General features: G+C 43.7%; 1 protein-coding gene across 1 annotated transcript in view; it reads right to left on the reverse strand.

Moving 5' to 3' along the window:
• Positions 1-51: 51 nt before the first annotated feature.
• Positions 52-17297, reverse strand: part of crocc2 (ciliary rootlet coiled-coil, rootletin family member 2) — a 30109-nt gene continuing 12863 nt past the window's right edge. Inside the window, exons 9-36 of the mRNA XM_069150882.1 lie at positions 16760-16966; positions 15891-15987; positions 15619-15708; positions 15385-15519; positions 15091-15290; positions 14517-14699; positions 13962-14106; positions 13714-13860; positions 13403-13630; positions 11778-11971; positions 11171-11298; positions 10650-10819; positions 10357-10536; positions 9946-10080; positions 9705-9848; positions 7539-7777; positions 7267-7426; positions 7008-7175; positions 5349-5733; positions 5129-5259; positions 4909-5029; positions 4639-4802; positions 4111-4551; positions 3393-3542; positions 3115-3306; positions 1883-2014; positions 879-1058; positions 52-749 (exon numbers count right to left, since the gene is read on the reverse strand). Of these exons, the coding sequence (XP_069006983.1) occupies positions 666-749; positions 879-1058; positions 1883-2014; positions 3115-3306; positions 3393-3542; positions 4111-4551; positions 4639-4802; positions 4909-5029; positions 5129-5259; positions 5349-5733; positions 7008-7175; positions 7267-7426; positions 7539-7777; positions 9705-9848; positions 9946-10080; positions 10357-10536; positions 10650-10819; positions 11171-11298; positions 11778-11971; positions 13403-13630; positions 13714-13860; positions 13962-14106; positions 14517-14699; positions 15091-15290; positions 15385-15519; positions 15619-15708; positions 15891-15987; positions 16760-16966 (4930 nt within the window). The 3' untranslated portion in view covers positions 52-665. The remainder of the gene's footprint in view (positions 750-878; positions 1059-1882; positions 2015-3114; positions 3307-3392; positions 3543-4110; positions 4552-4638; positions 4803-4908; positions 5030-5128; positions 5260-5348; positions 5734-7007; positions 7176-7266; positions 7427-7538; positions 7778-9704; positions 9849-9945; positions 10081-10356; positions 10537-10649; positions 10820-11170; positions 11299-11777; positions 11972-13402; positions 13631-13713; positions 13861-13961; positions 14107-14516; positions 14700-15090; positions 15291-15384; positions 15520-15618; positions 15709-15890; positions 15988-16759; positions 16967-17297) is intronic.

The following is a 17297-nucleotide window of genomic DNA, read 5'->3' on the forward strand; positions in this document are numbered from 1 at the left end:
CATCTCAAAAATCTTTTGTGAAGCAAAAATGTATAATTGAGCTCTGATACACTCAGTTTTATTGAAAACAATCAGACATGTTGCACACACACTATTGATTTCGTCAAATACAACATCATACAATTCCATTGTAGGGCTCCACTACGTCTTTATGACTGTAATACTGTACATCCACAGCAGCTCAAATCTGAAAACAATTATTCTAAATTCAGATATTTATGTTATCATTAGGATACACACATAATTACCACATTTAAAATTGGTATATGATCAATATGACAAATGAGTATACAAACAATTATAAGAGTAGAAGAAAGCACCAACCCAGAAAACTTTTCATCACTGTTTCCTAAAAAATGTACACAGCATAAGCAGACTTAGAAATGCCAACTGCAGAGAGCCAGAGGAAATCCTTAAAACAATTTGGCACATCCAGTTCACTTATAAACAAAACACTCATTGTTTGTTGTTGTTGAGTTTTCCTGCAGATTAATGTAATCCTGTGTGCACATGTGCAGGGTGGGAGCGAACGCCCTGGGAGTGTTTGTGTGCGTACGTTTCCAAATTGTGGATGTAGCTTGAAACATAATGCTGTTGGGAGGCTGCCAGAGGAGCAGTGAATGAAGGAGGCAGTGGTACTACACACTTCACTGCGGGGTCTCTGCCTACACACCAGGTTGCAACATCTGATTGAAATAGGCCTGTCGTCTTCTCGTCTCCTGATCCAGCTGCTCTTTGAGAGTCAGCAGCTATGAAAAAACAAAGACGCAAGAGGATGAGAAGATGGCTTGTCGAACACCAAAAGTAAGACATAAATCCGGAGGAATCGGAGGAAGATGATTTCTCCAGCAATTTACCCACAGTTAGAATTATAATACCTGTTCCTCCAGGCATTTGACCCTCTGGCGATGAGCCTTCTCCCTTGTCTCCAAAACCTGCTCTGCTTGGAGCTGAGAGTCCCTCAGACGATCCGTCTCCAAATCCAACTCCTGGTGATGACGGGCTGTCACCTCCAGGAGGCGCTGTGCATGAGCGTGCTCCAACTGGGAGATTTGAGCCTGAAGACATTTCACAAAGGTTTACATAATTGAAAATAGAGTGCAAGAAAGATAAAGGGCAGCATTTTCTTATGTTGTTGTCGTCTGTTGTTGTAATGGGGCACTGAGGTTCTTTACCTGCGTATGTTCAACTAGAAAACACATGTTGGTGGAAGGCAGCTTTCTTTACGTTCTGATGTAAACAATCAAACACTATCTCTATAAAATGAAATGACATTGTAACAGTCCTTTACACTTTTCAAGTGAAAGATTATGCTGCCAAAGTTATCTTTAGCTACCAAAATCTTTCATTTGTCAGTGCTTTCAAAAAGTTCAGGGATATCTGGCCTTTATGCAAACAAGAACACTCATCTCATGACATTACATTTTAGAAAAAGAGAGGAAGGTTCAGGTACATACAAAAATGTTTTAATATTCTTCAGTATTACATGAGTTAGCATTTTGAGTTGTGCCTTAGTCATTAAAGAAATAAAAAAGATCCAATGTACTACTTTTGAACGTATCTACTGATGTCACATTTTAATAAGTGACTGTCGGATGTGACGTGCTGTAAGTACTAATGTCCTATTTGAATCTGCTGAAGGTCTTTAGAATATCTGATGGGAAGCTGTTTTCTTTTTCTTGCTTGTGAATGTTATTTGTGCCTGATTGACTGGCAGGGTTTGGCAATGAGTAGTTAATTGTTCTGTGCCATTCATTAATATCAATGTATTTTAGTGGTAAACAAAAAAATGTGCGATGTCAGAGCCTGATCCAAATCATTTGTGTAACTCCTACAGTGTAAACCGTGGCCCATCCGTGGCTGTAACCCTGCCACCTCTCACCTGCAGAGTCTGCACCACGTCCTGCTTCTCAGCCAGCTGCTGCTCCACGCTGCCGACCGTCTGCTCCAACTGCTCTCTCGCTCTGGCTAAAAACTCTGCCTCCTCCTCCTTCCTCAACCTCTCCATCTCCACCTGACAACAGCACAAGGGTGACATAATGGGAACGACTTTACCATGATTGTTCTTCACTCATGTGCCTTCCTGTAATGTGTGTAGCAGAGAGCGAGCACAGAGCCGCTTGGTTCCCACAGTCCACCGACATGTTTCCATCACTTCAGGACCACTTTGGACAAAGTAGAAAATTGAAGAAACAATATGCTGCAAAAACAGAACAGTCATCTCCTTCTGCAAGGATAAATTGAACTGCTCATTTATGTGTCTTAATGCTTCGGCAACTGCATGTCTTCACTTGGTCCAGAATGTGGCAGCAAGGCTTCTGACCAACACTAAACGCGCATTACTTCAGAGCTGGCCGCGTTCTTCCGAAGACTTCCAGCAGCTGTAGAACTGACTTTAAGACGCTTTCATTATATTCAAAAGCAATTGTGGTTTGGCTCCCAGATATATTTCAGATCTTTTACCTCATATTCAGCACAAATACCTTTTAGGTTTACTGACCAACAGCAGTTTATATTTTGCAGTCCAGCTTATATAAAGGGAGAGATCAAGCCTGTACTGTCGGAGCTACATTCAAAATATATCTTTTAAAAACCTGTATGTACAATATAATGCTATTTTAAATCTACTGCAGTAATTCTGTGCAGTAATGAAGAGTCATATTACTTTTTATTATATTTCATAGTGACCCATGTGGTTTTGTAAATGTTATTAAGGTGAGTGCTACTTAATAAAGTTAATTTTGTTTCTTCCAAGTAAAATAGTTTTGAGAAATCACTGTAGCTAATGCATTAATTGTCCCGAATATGATGTCTGAATAAGTAACACTACTGACTTTAAAGGAGATACAGGAGAGAATGGCAGCTATTTGAACTAATCTTAAAGCATGTGGGGAAAGCAATTGATGTTTTGGGAAATACATCAGCTGTTCCCCCTGTTGAAAGGCAAAGCTAAACTAGCCGCCGCTAGTGGCTTTATATTTACTATTCAGACATGACAGTCGTCTCGATCACTTTATTTAACCTATGAACTTTCAGAACGAAAGATAATACGTGTATTTAAGTCAGTATTGTAAGTATTGTTTGAAACCATAGTGCAGAAGATAGTCAGCTCACCTTCTCCAGTGTCTTCCTAAGAAGAGACTTGTCTTTACCGAGGCGCGTCAGCACCTTCTCCATCTCCGCTCTCTCACTCCACAGCTTCTGCAGAGAGCTCTGGAGGTTGGCCATCTTTTCTTGGAGATCGTCCTTCTCTCTCTGCAGCTGCTGGGAAGTTTGCAGTTCAGCTTCCTGCTGTTGCTTCAGGCTCTGGGATGCAGTCAATCAAGCACACATCAAAATGGAGCCTCAACCTTTGTTCTTTTGTTTAGTTACACTTTAACAGTGTGACTCACCCCCTTCAGTGTTCTGTTGTGTTTCTTTAGCTCAGAGATTTTAAGCTCCGAGTCATCCTGGGCTCTTTGAAGGATCTGGGTCTGCTCTGTGAGTTTGTGGCTCAGCCTCTTACTCTCTGAGAGCGCATCTCTTGTTTTATCCAGACGCTCCTGTGGGCCCACACATATTTAAATACACTACGCACTGTAAACATTGTGATTTTGCACTCAGGCTGACTTTGTATTTCTCACCTTCCTCTATATTATATACACGTTTTGACATAATGTTGGAAGTTGCAGACAAGAGTAGAGATTTTTCTATCCATTTCATTGCGATCGGTCAAGATCATCAGCTTTTGTGCATATCAAGGGATGTATATGAAGCATGCCGTGTTTTTGTTTTGTCATAGTGTCATAAGTGCAGTGCAAAACTAAGTCCAGTTATCCTGAGAAGATGTTAGAGAATTAATGAGGTTGCCTGAGCAGAATATAAAAAATTCCCTGTCTGGAGCTTAGCTGGCTACATAGCTGCACTGCAAATCAAATTCCTCTTATTTTGAAGGTTCAAGTAAACATCTGTGTGTTGAGAATACACAGTGAAGACATGATTTGTTTAATGCAACAGAAATTAAGAAATATTTTTCCTTGAATAACATTCTACCCACAGCTTGTTCCTTCACTTTGCACTGACAGCCTTCTCCGAGTTGAGTAGTGAGTGTAACTTGGTGACAGACTGTACCTGCAGCTGCCTCCGGTCCTGCTCACTGACCATCACAGCTCTCTGCAGCTGTGTTATCTGCTCCTGCAGGGCTCCAGTGTTGCTCCTGTTGTCAGTGAGGGTGTTTGACAGTTTGTGAATCTGCTCTCTCAGCTGGCTCTCATGCTGTTCAGCTTGAGCCAGTGACGTGGCCAGCCTCTCCTCACTGACCCTCAGCGCCGCACACCGGCATTCACTGTCACCCAGCTTCCTCCTCAGGTCTGTCAGTCTCTCCTGCAACGCCCCCACCTCCGCATCCAGCTCTGCTGCCCTCAGCTGGGCCCTCTGTAGCTCACCCTCAAGGGTGCGTTGGCAGAGCTCCAGACGGCTCACCTTGCTTTCCGCGGCCTCCAGAGACTCTTTAAGCTTCCGCTGTTCTACATTTGCACCAGATTCTAACCCCTGCAGGATCTCCAACTTCTCCTGTAGAGAAATTGGCACTGGATTGTCTCCATCTCAAAGAAGATGCTGTACAACATTTCTCTCAATATTTCTTTGTCTTTTACATACCTGCAGTGCCCTGGACTCAGTCTGAGCAGCTTGCAGACTGGTCCTGAGCTGAGCTTTCTCCTCCTCACGGCTTCTCTTCTCCCTTTCAGTACGATGTGCTACTTCTTCCTGCAGGGAAAGGGAAGTGTGCGCCTTATGCAGTTGTTCTGCCATCTCTCGTTTTCCTGAAAGAACATGGAAATATGTAACATAAGTCAATATGTCGCTTGGCCAAACAATTAACTCCTGATAATTTCTGTAAACTTTCAGGATTCAGTGGCTTTTTTTTACCCTCCTCTGATTGCTTCAAGGACCTCTGTAGTTGCAGCAGCTGGGTGGTTGACTTTTCCTGGCTGCCTTTGAGTTCTGTCACATGTTGACTTAGACTGACTGTCTGAGCTTTGGCTTCATCCTGAAAGAAGAAACAAAATATTTAAGTGCAGAAACTTCAGAGTTTAATTTTTGCATCTTTGAGCCTATATTCAGTTATTAAGACTTTTAAATAAGATACCCTTTCTCTTTGTGCATCCCTGAGTGCCTGCTGGAATTCCCGTAAGACTGTGTGCACTGACTCCACATTCAGCTCTTTGTCTTCACTGTGAGACATGGACATCGCAGATCCGTCTGTCACACTCTCTCCCCCTGACCAGAGACTGTCATTAATTCATCTCTTTATGGTAGAGAGAAACATGGCAGCATGATACGTCGTCATGAAAAGTGCTCAAACAAACCTTTCACATGCATGCGGCTTCTCCAGGGAGATGGAGACCGTCTTCTCGAACCAGGTTTGTCTGAAAGCCTTGTTAGCTTGATGCCAACAGTGCGGCGCAGAGCTGAATACAGTCCTGCCAACTTGAGCTCCAGGTCCCTGCATCTGGCGTCGCTCAGGCCCAGCTGCTCTTCTAGGCCCTGGGCCTTGTTTTCAGCAAAGCCAACCTGCCTGGATAGCTCCTTGACCTGGGACCTGGCATCCTCTAGTGCTACCTCCAGCTGGGCAGTGGTTTCTCTCTGCTTCTGGTCGCTGTGCTGCAGAAAAGCTTTGTTTTCCTGCAGCTGCTCCTGGTTCTGCTGCTCCGCTGTCTCCAGTTCCATCACACGACACTGCAGACCTGCAGCCTGTCCAAACACGCACAACAGAGTCACAACACAAACCTAACGTTTCTACTGGTCATTAATGTATTTATCATATACAGCAGATTATTTCATAAGTGGTGTACAGGTCTTTACTGTGGAACTTTTCGTACTATGAGAGAATCTTTTACAATTTGAAAACACAGAACCACTTGCCAACTTATATGACGCTGCTTTGTAACCAGAATATAGACAAGCCCACTATTAATAGCAAGCTCACTAGTCAGACTATGCTAATCTTGGCCAATTTAATTTCCTTGCTTTAGTTCTTTTGGGTTTTATCAAAACAGTTGCCTTTGAGTATATTTACAGTTGTTTATTTACAGAAATGTAGACAAGAGGCTGAATATATACCACTGGAAAACAGTGATTAATAACACAGTAGTTGAATTCCTTCACACACATGCCCTGAGTGTTATCTAGCAGCCTACATTTACTGCAACTGTGTAAATAAAAGGACCTGGACTCCATAAAGTGTGAATGTATTTTGAGATGACAAGCTTGTCAACTTCACTGATAAGAAAATAATTCCTAAAATATATCATGAAGAGTTATAGGAGTTAAACAGTATACTTAGGAACTGTGACCTTTTTTCAACCCTTCCCAGCTTCTCATGCTCATGCACTTGATGTGTGATAAAGTAACAGCATACTTCCAAAAGTGGTGTAAAGACATTGTTGCATTTAGTTTAAAAAAAAACATACATTAACCAGGCTTTTAATTTATCATAATATTGAGTGAGTCATTCTGAGTGGCCTTCATGCTACACAGAATACAAAAGTATAACATATGTTCACTTGTCAACTTAAGGACTGCTGAGGTCATGAGAATTTGGGGACCCTAAAAATGAAGCTATTGGACAGAAGAGGTTAAAAACTTGTTATATTTTTCTATATTTTTAAGCATACTAACATTTGGACTTTTTACTTAAGGGAGTTTGGAATTACATTTACTTTAATTTAATTATATTTATATAGCACCAAATCACAACAAAAGTCAGATCAAGGCACTTAACATAGTGAGGCCAAGACCTTACAATATTACATAAAGTTATGGTTTTACATAAGTTATGTTCAGCTGTATTCACTGATCATTTCCAAATTAAATTCAATACTTTGCATCTAGCATCTGTACAGTGCGCTATGGTTCATGCTCTCTGTCTCTACCTGAGTATGACAAGTATTCTTCAAGTATGTATGCAAAGGTGGAGTGTTTGCTCTAGCATGTTGTTAACGGACTAATTCCTGGAGGCCTTCTACCTCATTTAGCGCCGCTTCTCTGCCAGCCTCACAATCCAGCACTCTTTGCTTGAGGGTGAAAGCCTCGCGACGTGCCTCCTCCTCCTTCTGCTCCTCCTGACATATCCGGGCCTGCAGCTCTCTCAGTTCCTGTTTCTGCCGGCTGTTCTCGCCTTCAAGGACCTTTACCTGCTCACATTAACATAGCAAAAAACACTTGAAGGAAATTCTTTCTTTGGAATAAATGGGATTGAAACCGGTGCCCTCAGTCGTCTCTCACCTGTCTACGCAGCTCCTGCAGCTCTCTGCGTGCCTGCAGACGAGACTTCTCCAGCCCTCTCATGCTCCTCCGTAGGGCGGCTGCCTCTTGGTTCATCGAGCTTCGACATTCCTCCAAGACGGCCACTTTCTGCTCCTTCTCCTCCACAGCTCGTCTCAAGCTGCTCAAGATATACAAGATATATTTGATTTGTACACAACAGATCCATCGTTACTAGATGGTCCCAACAACAGCCTTTATAGGAAATCTGCAGCCCTGTGTGACAGCTGTACCTGCTGTTGTCGCTCTCTGCTCTCTTGATGAAAGCTCTTAGCTCCTGGTTAGAGACTTGGATGGCCTCTTTCTCTCTGGCCTCGTCACCCGAGAGCCTTCTCAGGTCCAGAGCTTCTTTGCGTAGCTGGTCTCGCTCCTGTGCACAGCCCTGAAGCTCTCTGTGAGCCTCAATCAGTTCCCTTTGCCTTTTAACAAGTCCGTCCTCTGCCTCCTGCAGCTGCTGACGGAGGCCCTCTAACTTCACGGCCACATTTGGGAGAATTAAACGCATGGAGATGTCAGTGAGGGTAAATTAGGAGGTCTTATGGATAAACGATGGTTAAATAATAATCAATAAAATAAAAATTTCGTGTTCTGGGTTCATTGACTGGGTGTCAATCCAATCCAGAACATATTTGGCAACAGAAAATCCATCAGTGTACTGTAACAGATTTTGGATCAGATAATGCATTCGAGCTTCACTGTTTGAAAGCTAAACCTCGACATCTCCAACTTTAAGTGCTATGTGCACAATCTCAAGATACTCTATGGCCTATATTCTGTTTTATAGCAACATGTTATGTGTAGTGAGTGAAGTAGGGAGGCCTGAGTTTATCTGGACACGGATAAGAGCCGTTTGGGCCCGTAGCCAGGTGCTATCTATCCCTATCTCCTTTTTGCAGCTTGTAGTGTAAAGACTCCACAGAGAGCAACATGACAAACAGCATCCCCCCCCCCCCCCAATCGGTGGGGGAGAAGGAGGGACGGAGGGAGGATGAGAAGCAGGATGAGGAGGAGGAAGAGTGTTATGTTTAGAGGCCACACAAGATGGTTCCTTCTCATAAACTATAATGTGAGAAAAAACAAGCCAGGGCTGATCTGGCCAATTAAACTTTATTTTATCAGATTTTTTTCGGGTGGGGAGCCGAGGAGGAGGGCAGAGAATATGAGGGCAGCGGTGTTGTGTTATGCGGATGGGAGAGGGGGACCTGGAGTCCCAGTGGAGCCAGCCTCTCGCTGCTGCAAAGGAGAAAATAAACACTCCTCCACTGGCTTATTTACACAAGAGGTTAACTCAAACTTTGATTTCACATTATGGTACCAGGGACCGTGTGCTTTCTTCTTCTTTCATGCACTCTTGTTCTTTGTCACACATTCTCACTCCTGCTTTGTAACTCTCTGACATGAGAATCCTGGGACGGGATTACAGAAAATAATCAAACAAGAAAACGAGCAGGGGTGGCAGCCAAATATGACACCGCTGCTGAAGTCTGACTTGATATATGTTTAGGGAGGGCTGACCAAACCTCAAAACTTTTCTGCTCTGGCTCCACACATCCTCATTCACTATGCTTTGACAAGACCAAGGAGACAGCGCGAAGACAGGATGACCCTAATTTTTGCTTTTTTTTTTATTGAAACCAAAAAAATCCCTCACAGATAAACAATCCCCTTTTTCAGGAAATCCAGGCTTTTAAATCAAGGCATGGTGGGGCCCTTACAACTCTTGCAGTTACATCTTAATGAGGTGAGTGTGAGCTTGTTATTTCACTAAAACGCCCTGCGACCCTGTGCCTGGAATCCTGACCTCAAGCAACCCCAAGAGATGAAATTTACGGCTCTCATTTGGCTGAGAGGTATGTCACTGGGCCAAAATTATAGTCTCTAATTGCACTTTTATGTTTATATTAAGGTCAACAGAACAAAATTTTCCTCCAGTGGACTTGACAGGGAAAAGGACACGCAAAATGAGAGCTGAGTAGGAGTCTTAAGAGGACACCGCACCAGCTCTCCTTGTAGGATTTGGCCCAGTGTGCTCTGCACCTGATGGTACCCTGATGCTAGTAAAGCTCTGTGACACCGGCCAATGTCAACACAGGCCTATGGTAAATGGCTCTCCCCTGCACTGGTACTAATTGGTGCAAATGCTCCCTCACAGTAGAAAAAGATCAGAGGTCTCCATTCCAACGCCAAGCCAAACAAGCCTGCAATTTCCTATCCATTTCTGTGATCCCCCTGTAAAAACAACCCCTGCCATGTATACAGTGACATCCGCCCCATATATTCTGTGATTTTCTGTTTGAGTCATCACTGCAGAGATAACACTGTATAGTAGTCCCACTGGAGAAACAGGCATGATGTTTATGTTGAAAAAAAAAACTGTTGAGGATTTTAAAGGTTTTCACCTCCTGTTGAGCATGTTCTCTCTGTTGGTTCAACTCTCTGACATGCTCAGTTAGACTCTTTTCAGCACTCTGGTGGGAGTTCAAAGACCCTTCAAACTGAGTCCGCAAGGCCTGCAGCTCAGACTGAAGGACAGCCGTCGCGTTCTGAAACACAGAAAGACACAAATTGGTTGAACTGAGATATATTCACAGAAAAAAAAGAAAGGTGATCAGAGACGGTATGACTCTGCTATATGTTTACCTTGTCCTGCTCCTGTTTGCTAAGTGCCTCCCTGTGCATGCGCTCCTTTTCCATGTCCGCTGTTGCCAGGTCCTGTCGCAGGGACGCTAGTTTCTCTGTGAGGGCGGACTTCTCTGCCTCCTTCTGAGACAAAGCCTGGTCACGACAGAATTATCAATATATAGCTCACAAAGAGAGGTTTGGCCACAGCATCTTGGACATAGAAACTATCATGCTTAGATAAACTTCCCCTAGAGCGTCAAGAAAGGACATGAAACTTTTGATACACGCTTTCACAAATGGGGCAAAATTTGGGATGTTATTAAGACAGTTCTTTAATCTTTGGCCTACCGTAAAAAAAAAATCAAACTTTTCAAAGTTCACTAACAATCTGAACAAAAACAACAAATCTAAAAAGACCACCTCACACACCTGCTGCTTTTCACTCTCAGCCTGCAGGAGGCTGCGGCTGAAGTCGTGCTGCAGCCTGGACAGTTCCTCGTGCACCTGCTGCAGCTCCTTCTGGCTGTGCACACGCAGCTCCTCACACTGTCTGTGCAGCTGCTCCTCGGCCTGCTCCCGCTGGGCCATCATCGCTGCAAACTGCTGCTCCTGTCACTCCCCAAACACAAACACCTTTAGTGATTATAATTAGTTAATAGATACCTAAAACTTCTGATTCTGATTTTGTCGGAGCCAACCGAACCACCTAACTCATACGGCACCTTTTGCTGGCGTTCATCTTCTAGCTGCTCTCTGTGATTTTGCTCTCTGTTGTTCAGGGTCAACAGGGCATTCCTCTCCACCTGAGCCAGCTTCTCCTCCAACTTACTTCGCTCTTGTGCAGCTTGCGCAAACTGCTGTTCGGCATCAAAACGCATCTGAGCAGCATCACCTGCACAGAAAAATGTACTCCAGTTAAAAACTACAAATGCAGACAAGCTTCACAAACAAATAATGACCCAGGATCAGCAAGATTGTACATGGAGTTTTATTTATAGGGGGATACTCATCCATGTCTTTACGTGGAACGTGCTAGCTTAACGCCCCTTATCTGATCCATGTGTGTTTGTGTGGAGCGGTGAGACCCTGGTCAGCTGAAAAAGCAGCTCCAGTGATGCTGCAGCCCAGCTGCTGCAGAGCTCACAGCTGAAATATGGATCTCTGGTGGGCTGCTGGAAAGGCTTCATGGCCGTGGGGCTTGGCACGGAAAACACTGGGGTCTCTGAGGGAGGGGGCCACTCACGCGTCAAGGCCTCGTTATCCAGCAGCAAGCCGCGCCTCTCCCCCTCCAACCTGGTGCACTCGGCCTCCAGTGACGAGACAAGCTCCTGGCTCTCAAACAGAGCCGCCTCCAGGGACCCTTTCTCCGCTCTGGAACACAGTGGTAAAGTGGTTGGAGCTCTGAAAAAAAGACCTTTGAACATCTAGGTGTAGAAGGTCATAAAATCCAATAATCCATCATGAGCATAGTTTCCAAATAAAACCATGTTACTTAAAGACTCTTGTTTCATGAGACTTGCTGCGTTTTAGAGAGAAAATGAGCTTAAAACATCTAAATGACCCCAAATACATAATGGCAATTGGTGTTACTTAAACAAACACACACAGGCACACACACACTGGGTCCAACCTTGACGCTAACAATTGTCATTTATGCTGAATGAAACTGCTGAAAACAAACTGGGGAAATCTGTTTTTTAAATATCAAATTGGTCCTAAGAATTTCAGAAGTCAGACCACACAAACAAATACACACACGCACACGCACACGCACGCACACACACACACACACACACACACACACACACACACACACACACACACACACACACACACACACACACACAGACCTCAGTGAAACCAGCTCCTGCGTGAGACCACAGGCCTTTCGGTCAGCAGAGTTTAGCTTGACATCCAGCGCTGCCTTGTCCTTGGCCAGCTCCTCCCTGTCATGGATAGCTCTCTTTATGGCTGTGGTCTGTGTCTCAAGCTCCTTCATGCACGCACACAGCTTCTCTGTCACAGCCTGCATCTGCCTTTTGACCTGGAAACCAGCATGCACAAATAAACAAGGCAAACTTTTACTTCAAGCTGTCATAATAGAGTATATAAGTATATGCATTAAAAAATACAATATTTTTACATTTTACAAAGGAATTACAAGACATTTTTCACGAAGGGGAGCGTGACCTGCCAAAATTTAGAATGAATCATCCAGCCTTTACATTTTACAAACACTGAACTCTACATCCTCCTCTTTTTGCTGTTATGAAGCATAAATTAAACAAACTTGAAGTGCTTTGTGTTGGCGTATAGGAACTACAGAGTCATAACAAATGCAATGCCTGAAGCAAAACAATAATGATTAGTGGGATAAGGACTTTTTTCTTAACACTTCAGTTACTACGACACACCACAAGTGCTACAGTATAGCTAGAAATAGAAATAATAAGCTGGGAATATGTTGATGTGCTTGCTGAATTGTTTTAAGCATCTGTTAGACTTCAAAAAATAAGTATTGGAGGTGCTGAGGAGAGGATTCATCTATGCACCCACCCACCCATCCATCCATCCACCCACGCATCCACCCACCCACACACTCATCCATCAACCCACACACCCACCCACCCACACACCCATCCATCCTCGTATTGTTAATCAAACAAAGATAATGCTCTATTTTGAAACCGATTTTTTTTTTTTTTTTTTTTTACTGTAATCATCTTCTTTATGTTTTTAAACAGAGGCTGCCAATCAGTGTTCAGTATAATCAATAAGATCTCAAAACAACCTGATATTTAATATTTGCACACAATGTCTGTCAGCCTCTCTTTAGGTAAATATTAAGGTGGATGAATTACACCAATGTTACGGACATGAGTGGCACCCAATAAGGGGACGAAACATGAGCTTAGTGCAGTGGAGGCCACTCCAGAGCTTGTTTTATCCGAAAGTGATTTATTTTTACAGAAAAGCTATCTGAAAATGTTTGGATGGAATTTGTAAAATTATTTAGGTTTGTTATATTCTAGCTCAGATCAACATGAATATCCCAGCTTCACATTCAGAACAGATAATAAAACAGGAAAGGATTCCTGTCATTCTTTAGGGGACGGAGCAGGGAGATCTGTATCTGCTGAGGACGAATGGGAATACTTTAGGTGTTAATTTATCGGCACATTCACTAAACCCCAAATGGATATTATGTGTCTATCTATTTATCTTTTCCAGTTCACATTTGTTCATGAAGATCCTCTGCTTGTTATTTCCCAAGTTACTCATAAAACACACATCGGGACTCAAACTGCTCTCCACATCCCATTTGAAAAATACACGGCAGATGTGTGAAGCAGCTCCTATACATTCTAATGTGACAGCGAGCTCCATGAACCTGCTGAAAGCTATTAATAACATCAACATAGCTCTCCCGGGTGGTGGCACCGGGAGGAGTGTGAGCGGCCGGAGGGTCCCTGACCTGGGAGTGCTTCTCCAGGGCCTGAGCTTTCTCCCTCTGCAGGAGGCTCAGCTCTGCTTCGAGCCTCTGGCAGACCTGTGAGTGGTTGTGTGAGATCTCCAGGGCTTGTTTCTCAGCAAGCAGATTCATCATCTCCTTTTGTGCCCGTGCTGTGTCCTCTCTGGCCGCCGTCCGCTCCACTTCGGCTTCCCGTCTACGCTCGGCAAGCTCAGTCTTCTCCCCTTCTGTCTGGAAAGGAAACCAAATTATTTCACTGCTGTTATGTTCACTGCCTTCCATTAGTGTTTCAGGGCGAGTACACGGATACTGACCTGCAGCAGAATTCGATTGAGCTCCACCTTGTCTTGGGCTAAGCCTTCACTAAGGGCAGCCATTTTGGCGAGAGAATCTTTCAGGGCACCCTCTTGTTTCTGCAGTTTGGTGAGGGCGAACTCCTGTGCAGCACTCTGGGACTCCATCTGTGGAGTGAATCATTAATATTAGAAGGACATAAACAATCAAAACCCCGGAGAGGGCCGTCTAGTATCAGGATAGCTGGAGTAAAAGCACAGCAGTTGACCTTCGTGAGAGCCAGAGCGAGGCTGGCCTTGTCATCCTCCAACACCTCCTTCTGCAGGGCGACATGACTCAGAGCCTCCTTCACTGTCACAAGTTCCCTCCGCAGATCTGAGTGCTTCCCTTCAAGCTCTTGTAGACTTCTCTCACTGAAACATAAAATGTATCACATAATAACTTTCTCACACTGTTTCGGTCCCACACACAATCCTAATCTAACTTTGAAAAATGGATAAATGTTGGTGCCAAAGGCCTGAACGCTGAGTTTTTTTTTTTTTTTTTTTTTTTGCTTGATCGCATGTCCTGCTCCAATTCTCAGTTAATCAAATTTTTTTAGCAAAAGAAACCCCAAAAAAGAGAAAAAAGTATCCCTCTTGCATGAGTGCAGTAATGCTATGTAAATCATTTACATTTTCCTCCAAATGTCATCTGGGTGCATTGCCGGCCGGAGAATGACATGTGTTACTGATCTGAACTCTAAACAAACGGAGCTTGAAAACAATCACGCTTGACAGGATGTGTGTTGTATAATGGTCATTCTCTGGGCTCGTGTTTGTACCCTCTTTGGGCCTCCATATGCTGGCGTGCCAGCTGCATCTCCAGATCCTCCCTCTGCTGCCTCAGGAGGTCCCGCTGTCTCTGGAGCTCCAGCGACGAGCTCCGCTGCACCTCCAGCTCGGCGTGCTGGGAGTCCACCTCCTGCTGCAGCCCTGAGAGCAGCTTCTCCATGCTTCCTTTCTCACTGTGGACCAACAGAGAGGCAAAGGAGAAGAAAGAGACAGTTCATGTGTAAAGCCAGTTATTGCAAAATTCATCATCACACTAATAAAACCATATCAAACCACAAAACACTTAACAACAAAATAAAACTTCTTTTTACAATTTCAGTACATTTAAATATGTTCTGATAACGATCTGCATTATTAAACATCCAACATTTTTTTTAAAAGCAACATTTAGGCATAATGGCAATTTCAAGATTGAAGGAGAAGGATCGAAGTTGTGCTCATTTCATGAAACTCTTCTTTATTCGGAAAACATTACGCTTCTTCGTGTACTAGGAATTTCAGAAATACCACAGTCACAACGCAGTCTCATGAAAAAGGATAAGAAAGTGCTTGATCACGGTGTACCTGGAGATGAGCTCCACTGAGCAGCGATATCTGCTGTTGTCTCTGAGGCTTTCCTCCAGAGCTTTCTTAGCCTCCTGACTTTCCCTCCTCACTTCCTGGATCTCCTGCTCCAACCTCCTCCTCTCGGCGTCCCTCTCCTGTAGGTGATCCCGCAGCGTGTCCACCTGCTCCAGAGCAGCTTCCAGACATGCACGCAGGTCCTGCGGTTGTATGTGAGTGTATGATTGATCAAGTTAAATGTCATTAAAAAGTGTTGAGAATATTGTTTCTCTGAAATAGATACATTTGTTATACCTGTGTTTGTTTCTGGTGCTTGGAGAGAGCGTTCTGTACAGCTATAACGACAGGATTCCTCAGAGGAGGCCGGCCGTGGAGAGGTGAGGAAGACACAATGTCAGAGCCACAGCTCTCACTCTCACTGCCAACCAACTGGAAATCAGTTAGAGTGGAAATAGAAAAGGATTTATGTCCTCATCTGCTAACAAAGTGCACAATTTCCTTAGGTTCAGTACTTTGTTATGTTCTGACCTGTTGAACATGGTATAAAGTCTTTTGGAGGACTTGGATCTCTGTGTGAAGTATTTCCATCTCTGCTTTATCCTCTGTTCTCCTCGTCTCCTGAGCAGGAAACCATTTAAGTCAGATAAGCAGCACACAGAGAGCGAAGTCCGACATTCCCCAGACAGGAGCCCTCTAGACTAGGAAGTTGTGGACTTTATCAAAGCCTAAAGTTCAGACTAGAGCCAATTTAACCCTCTTAACCACCCGTCAATCTGCCACCTCCCACTGCTGATTCCCACCATCCTGTCCAGACTGATGTGCATGGTGTTGAGGCTTGCATCCTTCTCACTGTTCTGGCTCCGGAGATGCTTCAATGTGTCGGTCAGTTCTAGGACTCTACACAGACCAACGGGTATGGAAATGGACAGAGAAAGAGAAAGAGAAAGAGAGAAAGAGATACACACACACACACACACACACACACACACACACACACACACACACACACACAATTCCTGAGACTTTGAAAAGAGAGAGAGATTGGCATGTATTCTTCCTACTAGACCATCAACACTATCATATTCTGCACATAGAATAGTGGGATTAACAATTACTTTTGATGATGAGATCAAAAGCAGTTTAGATCCAGAATACAAAAGCAGAGACATTCCTGCAGTCGTCTAACTAAAGTGCACAAGAGATGGTAGAAAGAACGTGATTCTTTTATATCAGCACAACAGCACCAGCTCACTGAAACTAGCTTGAATGTCTACAGCATGTGTAGTTCTGAGGTTTCATCTAGGGGATTAAATTTGGCTTTCCTTTCAGGCAACAGAAGAATGTGATCAAACGGTTCCACTATACATGACCTCAAACTCAGAACTTCTATTTTAGTTTGATGTATATTTCAGTTTATTTCATTCTGACAGTCCACATCAGTTCTATTAGCCCACAGACTGTAGGAAAATGAGTCCTGAGTTCATGGAGAAAAAATAATTACATTCTGAGAGATAAGTTTTGGGCTTTTTCAATTAAACTTCCAATATTAACTTTAAAACTATCATCTAATGGCCATTAAACCAAATTAAGTTATTTTGGCTGCCATTTCCACAAGACTCCTTATTATAAACAGACCCAGATAGATAGATAGATTCGGAGATGACGTTACCTGGAGTTAAGTTCGACTTTCTCTGCATCCCAGCGACCCTGAAGCTGCATGGCCTCTTTTAAGCTTCCTTTAAGCTGCCTCTCCAGTGCTGACATCTCCACACCACTACAGGTGCTCCCTTGTGTTACTCTGGCCTCTAAGTTCATACAAGCAACATGTAGCCGCCGGCTGGCAGCGACGCACTCCCCGCGCACATCGGACAGAGTTCTGTTGAAAAGGGTACAACACGGATTACAGAATGTCCCATAACATATGAAAGATCTGAAAGGGTAAGGAGCAATGACATGCTGGTTTCATTCATACAGTTGTGAGCTATTAGTCTAATTAAAAAACAGTCTGTTTGTATTTGAAGATGATGGATGTCTGCTGTGATTAAGCTCTGGGATCAGGGCTCACTTTGAAGTCTTCAGTTTAAATTACAGTACAGCCTCTGACATGACAAAGCTTTTACAAAAAAATGACTCTTCAATACAGTGGTTCAACTTTATAAAAGCCAAGTGTTCCTCAATTCAAGAGTTCAAGCTTTGTCCTGATGGAT

This window comes from Embiotoca jacksoni, unplaced genomic scaffold (assembly GCF_022577435.1).
Source record: "Embiotoca jacksoni isolate LCO1_2020_lvr unplaced genomic scaffold, fEmbJac1.0.p SCAF_16, whole genome shotgun sequence".
Classification (NCBI taxonomy): Eukaryota; Metazoa; Chordata; class Actinopteri; family Embiotocidae; genus Embiotoca; species Embiotoca jacksoni.